The 11,275-nt window shown below is 39.4% G+C and overlaps 3 protein-coding genes across 3 annotated transcripts in view; all 3 read right to left on the reverse strand.

Moving 5' to 3' along the window:
* Positions 1-5,611, reverse strand: part of LOC139951327 (uncharacterized) — a 30,860-nt gene extending 25,249 nt beyond the window's left edge. Inside the window, exon 1 of the mRNA XM_071950177.1 lies at positions 5,393-5,611. Within this exon, the coding sequence (XP_071806278.1) occupies positions 5,393-5,443 (51 nt within the window). The 5' untranslated portion in view covers positions 5,444-5,611. The remainder of the gene's footprint in view (positions 1-5,392) is intronic.
* On the reverse strand, positions 1,424-3,141 carry LOC139951328 (mevalonate kinase-like). The gene has a single exon (XM_071950178.1). The coding sequence runs from the start codon at positions 2,688-2,690 to the stop codon at positions 1,455-1,457; it is 1,236 nt and encodes a 411-aa protein (XP_071806279.1). The 5' UTR covers positions 2,691-3,141; the 3' UTR covers positions 1,424-1,454.
* A 2,116-nt stretch (positions 5,612-7,727) lies between the features above and the next one.
* LOC139951386 (post-GPI attachment to proteins factor 4-like) lies at positions 7,728-11,015 on the reverse strand. Its single transcript, XM_071950264.1, has 2 exons — positions 10,871-11,015; positions 7,728-10,082 (listed from the first exon to the last, which is right to left on the reverse strand). The coding sequence occupies exon 2, from the start codon at positions 9,583-9,585 to the stop codon at positions 8,371-8,373; it is 1,215 nt and encodes a 404-aa protein (XP_071806365.1). The 5' UTR covers positions 9,586-10,082; positions 10,871-11,015; the 3' UTR covers positions 7,728-8,370.
* Between the last annotated feature and the right edge of the window lie 260 nt (positions 11,016-11,275).

Consider the following 11,275-nt stretch of genomic DNA (forward strand, 5'->3'; position numbering starts at 1 on the left):
GTTCAAACTGAAGAATTGGTGGCCCGTTTGATTAGAAATACTAAGCAGCCATCTTGGAAAAAAAAAAATAATAATAACAAATCAAAAGGCCCTCATCCTCGTCCTCCTCTTTTTTGGAAAATCCGGACGATCAACTGGTATTTTTTTTTATTTGGCCTTATTGAAAGCTGCAGGATGGAATATTTAATTTAATTGTTTTAATGCAACAAGGACATTCGGCAACAAAGTTGTATCTGACGTGAACATGCTCCTTGTTGTACAGTATTACACAGCGATCAATGTATACAATACGTTACCAGAACACGTACCAGTGTGCTGTATGATGTACGATGTACTGTACAACAGTAGGCCCACATTAAGTTTAGTACGTTGTACATTGTTTTATGTAATTTGTTGGCATACATGTAGGCTAATTCTTGCAGAACCATATTGCACCCCTCCTATAGTGCATACGTACATGTACCTGAATATGGAGCCTATTGTACATGTAGAGTCACCATTCAAAACTAATAACATAATGTACACCATTCAATAGGCATGCGTGGTTGCAACACTTGATCCCAAAAATGTGTTAGCACTACACTCGGGGAAGTACTGAGTATGCAGTGCTAACACACATCGGTGTATGGGTAAAAACTAAAATTAATTAGTGTCCACTGCCTTTAACACTGACATCAACTGTTGCAGCAAGTTTGACCTTTAACTTCTATCATACATAGATCTTATCAGGTTTCTCTCCCCTAGCACCAAAGTCCAAAATGGCCAATCACAGGATGTTACATTGTATGTAAGCCTACATTGTTGTACAGAATGGTATTGACTGTACACTAAAACTTGCACTTACATTTTTACAATTTAACAGTTTCATTGTAATTTTTTTCACACTTTGTTTGTATATTGACATTCATTATCTTGATTAAATAATGCCAAAATACTTGCCATACAGAATAATACGAATACATGTATCAAGTTTACAAGTTTGTATTTAGAAAATTCTTGAATAAAATTACTTGACACAGTCCAGAGTCAATTCCAATTTGAAACTTAAAGGAACACGTTGCCTTGGATCGGTCGAGTTGGTCTTTGAAAAGCGTTTGTAACCGTTTTTTATAAAATGCATATGGGTAGAAAGATGTTGTAAAAGTAGAATACAATGATCCACACAAACATGCCTCGAAATTGCGTGGTTTTCCTTTTACCTCGTCGACTAACACGTCGGCCATTTATGGGGGTCAAAATTTTGACTCCCATAAATGGCCGACGGTGTTAGTTCGCACAATAGAAGGAAAACCACGCAATTTCGAGGCAAACTTGTGTGGATCATTGTATTCTATTTTTAAAACATCTTTCCAACCATATGCATTATATAAAAAACTGTTACGGACGCTTTTGTTTTGACCAACTCGTCCGATCCAAGGCAACGTGTTCCTTTAATAATCCAGCGTCTCTATCCATTACACGTCTGCATGGAATGCTACACCAATGCCACCAATGCTTGTTTCCCACAGATCAAATCCTAGCTTAGCCACATCTTCCTTTACTTGTATCACCGTGTCTGGCAGTGTGTCTGGCCTAATAAGGGTCAGGGTACACCCACCCCCACCCGCACCTGTTAGCTTCGAGTGGAGGCCATGTTGAGAGGTTAGGGTACAGAGCTTTTCTAAAGAGGGGTGCGAAACCCCAAGAATCTCAAGAAACTTTTGATTCATGTCAATCAGTTCTTCCAGCGAGGAGTAAGGTGATTGGTCAGGATGAATTACACCCTGCTCTTTGATTAGATGAGATTCAACATCATGGATGCTCGTCTGTTTAATGCCCATTTCTTTTGAGGTCTTGTCAATCACAAGACTTTCAAGAACTAACTGACATTTCTGGGCGATTTCTTCAATCGAATCGAACACAGGACCAATGATCGCCGGGTATTTGTCAAACTTCACTCTGACGCCCGCAACAAGAACTTTGGTACTGCGTGGGATCTTTGTGTTGATCAAAAGGATCCTAAGGAGAGGTACGTTCTCCAGCGATTTGATTTGTTTTCCTTGGTAACGCAGAGCGCCACCGTATGTGCTGACGGCGTTATCGATACCAGAGGGATTTCCATGGATGATTCGTTCTGCTTCAAATGCCCATTGGTTGATTAGATCCAGGTCCTCCTGCTTCCAGGAGTTGCTTCCCTCTACAGGAATGATTCTACCAGCTTGAGTCAAGAAAGCCGCTGATAAACAAACTGAGAATGCGGCCGATGAGCCCAACCCAGCACCAGTTGGAAGCTCTGAGGTTATCTGAACCTCAGTAGCAGGAAAGCTGATCGCATTATTAGATCCCAGAATGGCTACGTACAGATACAGCACCGCTAGAACAGCAAGGTCTTTAGTACTGCCCTCTTCAGAGATCTTTGTAAACTCTTTCATTTTATCAAACTGAGAGACAGTCGGTGGCCCAATATCAAGACTTGCTTCTCTGTTAAGAAACTCAACAAAGATTTTATTCAGGTCGTCTAACCTCCATTTTAGCTCCAATCCGATGTCCGGCAAGGAAAAAGAGGCAGTGTCTTTGATGTTTGTCTGCGACAGCTTCAAGCGTGTTCTCAAGTTCAGGCTAGACGCTAGTGCCGTTTTCCCGTAGACAACAGCATGCTCCCCATGAAGGATGACCTTCCCAGGTGCAGAAACACAGAATGGACGGTTCATCGTTGCTGTTCCAGACTCGGGTTGGAGTTGTTATCCGACAGTTACTATTTTAACAAGAAACGATAAAACCAAGACTGATGTGGGCTGATTAAATACTTTCTGATGTATATTACACACACAAAATAAGTCTGTAAGTGACTGCAACAACTTCAAAGAAGGTCAATACACAAGTAAAGTAAGTCACGTTCTGCACACGTACTGCACTGGAAATGTGTAGTGTAATCTGTACAGTGTCTGATTGTCTGTACAGATGAGATCATTACAAAGTGTATTTTATATGGATGGACAGAATGTACATTGTACCCTTGTATATTTGTACCAGCAAAATAAAAATTCTGCTTTGTTCCTGGTACGATGGTATGCTTCGGAAATGGCTATTTACAGACTATCTGCTATACTGTATGTACACACGTGTACAGCGTGCACATTACACATCAGACGTACTGGTATACATGGTATACAACCATAGAGTTAAGAACTAGAGGGCGCACTTGGTGATGCTGCTTGCACCAACGCGACGGGACCGCAAGGAGACACGCGCGCCATTCTGTACGCGCGATGAATATGAAGTACACGTTGGAATTTGTGTTTATTGAACGCTGACGCGATGCTGTTTTGTCAACTTACAAAATGGCCGCACAACACATGCTGAGCAACCCTGTTTTGTCAACTTAAAAAATGGCTGCATGCGCGCATGACGGGTCGCGTATTAGGCCAGTGCGCCCTCTAGTTCTTATAAACTCTATATGCTAATACACTGTAGTAATACTACACTTTACAGACTATATCATGCTATGTACATACACAAGTGTACATCGTGCACATTACACATCAGACGCACTGGTATCAACAGTGTACTATGTACGTACATTATGTACAATGGTGTTCCATTGTTAATGGTTTGTATTGTACACCACAGGGACAAATGTCATGGCTCTGATTGACATAAAATGAAAATGTGGTTTTAATGTTACACTGTACCACAGAGCGGAGCAGTAAGCAGTACTTTAATTTATGAAAACTTTTTTTTATGAAGCATTCATTGCTTTTCATTGCTTACGATCTGAGGCTAGAGCGGATATTTGGTGACTATTTATACTCATGTTATCAGACAAATGGTGACCTCTAGCGACCTCCATACATGTTGTGTGTGCAGAATTCTATAAATTAACAGAGCAAGGACACTGGGCCCATACACATGTACATGATTGATGGTTAACATGGAGGAAGAAATAGCCCCCCATGGCGTTTCACAGATAAAATGTAACAGGCAATTAAGTTTCAATGTTGCTTTATTTCATTGACACAGTCAGTAAATATAGATTTGCCGCATTACATACCCTCGAAGTGATATTAATTTAGGTAAGTATAGGGCATGGGTCTACAAACTGGGGTCACACCTCATTTCAAAGGGGTGGGGGGGGATGTCTTGTCTGAGTTAGGGTATATCTGTCTGCAACTGTTCCAAAATAATATATATTCTTTTACAGGATAATGTTAGAACAATCTTAAAAACTAACTAGCAAAAGGTGGAAGGGTCACTGAGGAAATGATTTACAAGAAAAATGAAAACAACAGTAACCATGATACACCACTGCGTTTTAATGAGAAATTAAATTTAAAAAAGATTCAAATTTTCAACCTGCTGGACATTTTTTACTCTTTCGCTGGGGGATCTGGTAAGTTTTGTCTTTTTTCTTCACATTATTTCCTCAATGGTGTTTTGAGTGATATTGTAGGATTCATGAGACATTGAGGATCAAGTTCTTGTTTCTAGAATTTGTGTCATGATTTTCAAAAGTGGTAAAAATGGAGCAAATCTGCTGACTAGCTGTCGAAATTGTACGTCAATCGAGGCAGACTTTGCCTGCAATGCATATTATAGTTAACACACGTGCAAAGTACATGTACGTCCAAGTCGTGAGTTGGTACATTTAAAAAAGTATTTTTCTGCATTCAGCAGCAATACACCTGATCGGCATTGCCGGAAAAAAACTATTTTTTTTTTTAAACGTACAAACTCATGACTTGGTCCGTACATGTACTTTGCAATTGTGTTTACTCTACGCATCACGAACAGCGTCACGAACAGCGCCCTCTCGGGTCGGGGTCTACTCTTAAATTTGTAAATAACATAAGAACTGATTGTTTAAAACATTAGTTAACTGTTTATTCACATTCCACTCATCAAAACACTTATATTAGTGACAATAAGCTTTATTTTGAAAAAATACCACTTCCAGGTGACTTTAAATTCTTTATTTTGACCACTAAACAATTACAAATACAAGCAGACAGTATGTAAAATAAATAGTATACAAAAGTAAATACAAAGCAAGAAGAACAACCCTATAAAATAATGTAAATGAGAACGCCAGGATCAACAAAAGTATAATTAAACACTGTACATGTAGCTCGAAAGCCCGTTAATCCAGTCACACATAGGCAAGTATCATAGGGAGGCAAACACACTATATACTGAATGTTTTACAAGGATCCACAGAAACCCTAATGGCGCTCTGCAGATAGGAAAGTCCATACAGGAATAATATGGAAAATCAAACTACCACGCCGGACACTGCCACAAGGCTTGGTTCCCCATCCAGATCTCTCTTTTTCTTTTTAAAGAAAACTAGGTGGTTGAGTTCGACCTCGACAGTCTTCTGGCTAAAATTTAAAAAATGTTTCGTAAATTTGCTTACCTTTTCTCGCTCAAATGGAAGTACGCTTTGCACAGATGAAACAGTGAACATTATGCCTGTTTTTCGATCAAACGGCTGTCATTTTTAAAGAGAAAACTTTCAGATATATGGCCAGTGTTGTTGCAAGATTGTCTTCAATGTCGACGAGACGTGAAATTGCGTGCACTCCCCATTTGTACACAAACATCGAGAAGAGCGCTGTGTGTGTACTGTACGATGGTGAGGTGTTACGTGTGTGTAGCATGTTGCGATTATGTGCGGCATGTGCCAAAGGTCATCCAGGGGTACCCTACCGACGCCACCGGACCCCCCCCCCCCGACCATGTGACCTCTGGGGCTAGAAAGCTTATGAGTCAAGGCCGATTTCATGGGGGGAGAGCTGGGCCCAATTGCATAGAGCTGCTAAGCACACATAATTTCCTGAGCATGAAATTTCTTCCTTGATAAAAACAGCATTACCAACCAAATTTCCACGTGATTTTGAGGATAAGCAATTTAAACCAGTAACAAGCAATATCCAACGAATGGAAATTTGGTTGGTAATCAATCCTGTTTTATCAAGGAAGAAATTTCATGCTAAGCAAATTTTTGTGCTTAGCAGCTCTATGAAATTGGGCCCTTCTTTCCAAGCCGGACAAACCCAACATATTGATTTTCTGCTTAGCAGATAATGAGCAGGATACTATTCACAATTGAATATAATTGACATGATTTTGACTGTTAACGTTATGGTATTAAGTTGTGCTTTTTAGCTACTTTGTGCCCAATTTCACAAGGCTGCTTACAGGATTTGGGTACTTTTTGTAACACAAAACACATGTCAACAGATTTCTTACACCGTTTGAAGATAATGATAGTAAAAAGCGTTGGTTAAAATATTAGTTGCGGAGGTGCTGTAGTTTTTGAGAAAAGAGTAAAACAATTGTCATGAAAATACGTTTTTACATGCTAAAATAATTTTCGTCACTTGATCACTGTGAGACGAAAATTATTTTCATGACATTGTTTTACACATTTCTCAAAAACTACAGCACCTCAGCAAGTGATATTTTTTAGGGAAGCCTTCTACTATCATTATCTTCACACTGTGTAAGTTTAGTGTAAATCTGTAGAAATTATGTTTTATGTCACTACAAAAAGTACATAGACCCTAAATTATGCTTTGACAATTTTCTGCTAAGTGGAAGTTAACAGGATACACCTACAAATGTTGGAATTGTACCTATGACATGTGGTAGTTTGGCTGTTAACCTACTTCTGGTAAATGTAATTTTGTTAATGCCTTAGCTACTTTTCTTGCTCTATGAAATTGGGCCCATCCCAGTTAATGTAGTTGTCGAGTTTGGTGGTGGGGTGGTGTGGGCCTATACCATCTATTTTCTTCCTCCATGCTTCACTGTGGTGTATGTAGCATCATATGGTAGCATGTAGAATACATGTTCATAATACATGACAGTATGATGCCCAGGGCCCAATTTCATAGAGCTGCTAAGCACACAAATTTGCTAAGCATGAAATGTCTTCCTTGTTAAAAACAGAATTACCAACCAAATTTCCATTTGTTGCATATATTGATTGTTATTGGTATTCAGCTTTTGTTCAGTTGTTAATCCTGCTTTTATCAAGGAAGACATTTCATGCTTAGCAAATTTGTGTGCTTAGAAGCTCTATGAAATTGGACCCTGGTCTTGGTGGCCTTGGTGCTTTCCCAATGGAAATGGTGTCATTTATAAAACGAAAATGGGCTTGACCTCTCAAAGATTCCAGGCCTTTGTTTATATACAATCAACGAACATGCATAAATATGTATAGAACATCCAAAAAATACATACTGCAGCCTTTTATTCTTTAAACTTAATAGTCTTTAATCAAACTAAACTTTGGCAATACAAATTAAATTGATTTCGACTGTGCATTTACACAATAAACAAAACATTCCCATAGCCATAATTATCAGAAATGCACTCTTTAAAGACACTGGACACTATTGGTAATTGTCAAAAACCAGTCTTCTCACTTGGTGTATCTCAACATATGCATATAATAACAATTTGAGCGAGAGAATAATGAAAGAAAAATGATTTCAGATGCTTGATTTCGCGACCTCAAAATCTAATTCTGAGGTCTCAAAATCAAATTCGTGGAAAACTACTTTTTTTCTCTGAAACTACATCACTTCAGAGGGAGCCGTTAGTGTCACATTGTTTTATACAATCAACCTCACCCCATTACTCTTTACTAATAAGTAAAGTTTTATGCTACAAAATATTTTGATTAATATTATGGCTAATGTTTACCCTCCGCCCCCCCCTTTACCCTCCGCCCCCCCTTCACCCACAGTATCCCAATCCTCCAATAAAAATTGGTATTTCATTGATAGTTTTGGATGGCTAATCTTCCATTAGTTTTAACACAGTCTTTATATAAAAAATCATAAGTGCACTTGAATTATTTCTTTAAAAAACTATCTCCAGGAGGTAGGCATACTGTAACTGAACGAAACAAATGTACTTGATCAATGATAGAATGTTTACAATAAATACTACAAAAAGTTGTGACCGAGAAGTTGAAAAACGGTAGTCGCCCTTCGACTAAGCATTCAATAGGCCCGACTTTGACACTAGTCGGACTAGTTGCAAAGATTTAGTTATTTATAACTGTGTTGTAGTTAGTTTTAGCCATAAAGTTATATATAAGAACTAGAGGGCGCACTGATGATGCTTCTTGCACAAATGCGCTGGGACCGCAAGGAGACATGCGTGCGCCATTCTGTACGCGCTTTGAATATGAAACACACGTTGGAGTTTGTGTTTATTGAGCGTTACGTGATGCTGTTTCGTCAACTTACAAAATGGCCGCACAAACACACGCTGTACGATGCCAGTTTTGTCAATTAAGAAAATGGCTGCCTGCGCGCATGCCGGGTCGCGTATATAGGTCAGTGCGCCCTCTAGTTCTTATATTATAACTCTATGATTTTAGCCCATAAATTCATGCGGACTTTTAGCTTTAGGATGAAGTGATGAGAACAACCCAATGTGGTTGAAGAGGTTTGGCATTACTAAATACTGCTTCTCATTCCTAGATTGAAAAAATCTACTTATTGCAACATCCAGGGGATTCTTTACTGTGCATGTTACCATCTTGAGATGTTGTTGAATATCTGGCAGTGCATTTGTCTTGTACAGTACCGCCGGTATGCAGCACTCTGGGGCCCCACGGATTCCATGCAAGTCGACTGAAAAGCTACGTAACATCATTAGGTACGGCCTGCCAATTATAAACATTGCAAGACCACAATATGTGCAAAATACAATAAATATAGCAGCACTCTGAGAAAAACTAATGTAAGAGTTGAAAAATAGTCTACACAGCCCATACAAAACTCCTCCACCAAATAAAGCACCAGCAATAAACTCTATTATTAGAGGTCTTTCGTTTCCGAACCCTTGCCACTTTTCAGGAAAATAAAATTTAACAGCCACCCATTTTTCTAAGTTAGGCTGAATCTGACCCCTAGTAATTTTGTTTTCAATACGAGTTTCCATAAGGCGATCGATCCTGGAGATGAATTGAGGATAAGGAACGGCATCGTCTTGAACTAAGATTGAATATTCTGCATTGAACTTCTGGATTTCATTCATGCAGAACACATAATCCTTCTTTTCCTGCTCGCGGATTTTGGAATAAGGGGTACGTTCTTTTCGGACGTTTTTTATCTTGCCCACTGAAGTCACGTATTTGGTAAGATTTTGTGCCTCCTGATGGTCATTTGGATCTGTTTGAGCGTTGCATATAAACAGAATGATGTCTTTTCGATGAGATATTTTCAATAATCTGTCAAATTCGGCAACAACCCGTGAAAGATATCGTGGATGGTATGTCTCAAACTCAGAAGATTGACGTTTGACGGTGATAATACCTATCGCATACTTAGGAGAAGAGCTCTGTAAAGCCTCGGCATGAAATGCTAAAGACTCAATCTGGTTCAGTTGTAAAAAGTAATTATCTGCAGCTTGACCCTTGGCAACATCCTTTGCGACTGCTCGTTCAAGGGATTCTGTTCTCTTGTGATGAAAGTAATAACGAGAGAATGGAAGATTCCAGCAGGCAATGGGAAGAACGACACAGAATGTCATCAGGTACATAAAGACAACTACATAAAGTAGGGTTCGAAACTGTGCTCTCTTCATAGTTGATGTTTCTCACAAATTATCAACAGTTTCATTTACTATAGACTGCATTTATCTTACGATAATGCAAACTGGTGGTTAAAGATCGACCCTACATTTCCATTACTATGTCCGAAGATCACTGAGCTGTACATGTAGACTGTAGGTTCATCATATCGGACAGATAAACCAGTGAAACAACAGTGGCTGAGTCATACTGCTATCTCTAACTAAGTCTTCTCTCTGCCCTATCATCACCTGACGTTGCTTTAGAAGAAGCTAGAGGTGTCACTGACTTGCAGCTTCTCTCCAACTCTTTATTGTAAAAGTACTTGTGTGACTGCATGGTGGCTTCTTCACATGACAAAGATGTAATTCCCATTCTGCTTGTGAAGGGTCATTGCACAAATTTACAGGGTGACTGAAGGTGCATCATGTATATTAACCACTGAGGTCTAAACATGTGCAAACAGCCATTGGAGTTCATGGAGTGGTGCTCCACAGCTGCCTTGTGTTATCTGTGTGAAAAAATAAAAAAATAAAAACACTTATATTTTTATATTTAGTGATGTGGTCCACTGGACTTTTGGATAACTTTCCGTATGGCGCCACCACTTTTTCACTCATTTTTACAAAAAGGGATATATCAATCAGGTAAATTAGATACTATATTATTTTATTTGGAATGAAAAAGTGGTGGCACCATACGGAAACTTTTCCGGACTTTCTCCTGAAGACGAGCAGAGTATACTGTTTGAAACGTCGAGACCAAATCGGCTCTTTTCAGAGCCACCACTCCTTCAAAGGAGATTTACTCAGTCATGGCTGTACCCGCAAGTTCACTATTCATTATATTTATAGTTACTCTTGGACTTTCTCTGTCCGCCAAACTTAAAGCAAGTACATGTACAGTCAAGATGGAATTTAATCTTTGAGAGGCCAATTTTCATTATGCAAAGGGCACTTCCATTGATAGTTGCGATAATCGTAACCCTCCTCCTCTCCTGGGCGGCCGTCGGGAGGAGGGTTACGATTATCGCAACTATTCCATTGACTATTGTACAATTTTATATGAAAGTATGTGGGACACTTTAGAAGGGGCACCAAGGCCAAGATCATAGCAAGGGGAAACAAAGGCCAAAAGAACGGTGCAAAAATCACCGTCAAGAATCGGGGGCGTGGTGTTTCGCACATCGACACAAACATGCAAAACATACAAAACTCAAAACGGTTCAACGTTCTGACGAAAGGTTTTGTCCAATCTCATAAAAAGCACCCTTTTTCACAAAAACGAAGTTTACTTTACCTTAAACTAAAGCTGGGGGCTTTCCTGCGGTGGTGAACATCTCCTCTTCAACCATGGACTCTAGACTGGAAGAAAACTTCAACAACCAACCCCTAATTTCCTCCATTCCTCTATTACACGTATTAATGACATTCGCGCTGTGTCACATATTGAGGGCGCACTTCATACTGCTTCACTGCCCTTTTCGAAACCACGGTTTCGCCTCCAGATTTGGCTCAGGACAGCTTGGCCCTATAGCCTTTTGTCAAGGCCTCCGTTGCTTGGACACAAAAGCGACTGTCACACCATGGTCACACAAAGTTCAAGTTGTGTGCTTTTTGATGCTTGATTTGAAGACCTCAAAATCTAATTCTGAGGTCTCTAAATCAAATTTGTGTAAAATTACTTCTTTCTTCAAAACTACGT

The sequence above is a fragment of the Asterias amurensis genome, chromosome 19, assembly GCF_032118995.1.
Source record: "Asterias amurensis chromosome 19, ASM3211899v1".
In the NCBI taxonomy this organism is placed as follows: Eukaryota; Metazoa; Echinodermata; class Asteroidea; order Forcipulatida; family Asteriidae; genus Asterias; species Asterias amurensis.

What these genes read in the sequence shown, in the direction of transcription:
- LOC139951328 (XM_071950178.1), bottom strand. Translation starts at nt 2,690, where the DNA reads ATGAACCGTCCATTCTGTGTTTCTGCACCTGGGAAGGTCATCCTTCAT.
- LOC139951386 (XM_071950264.1), bottom strand. Translation starts at nt 9,585, where the DNA reads ATGAAGAGAGCACAGTTTCGAACCCTACTTTATGTAGTTGTCTTTATG.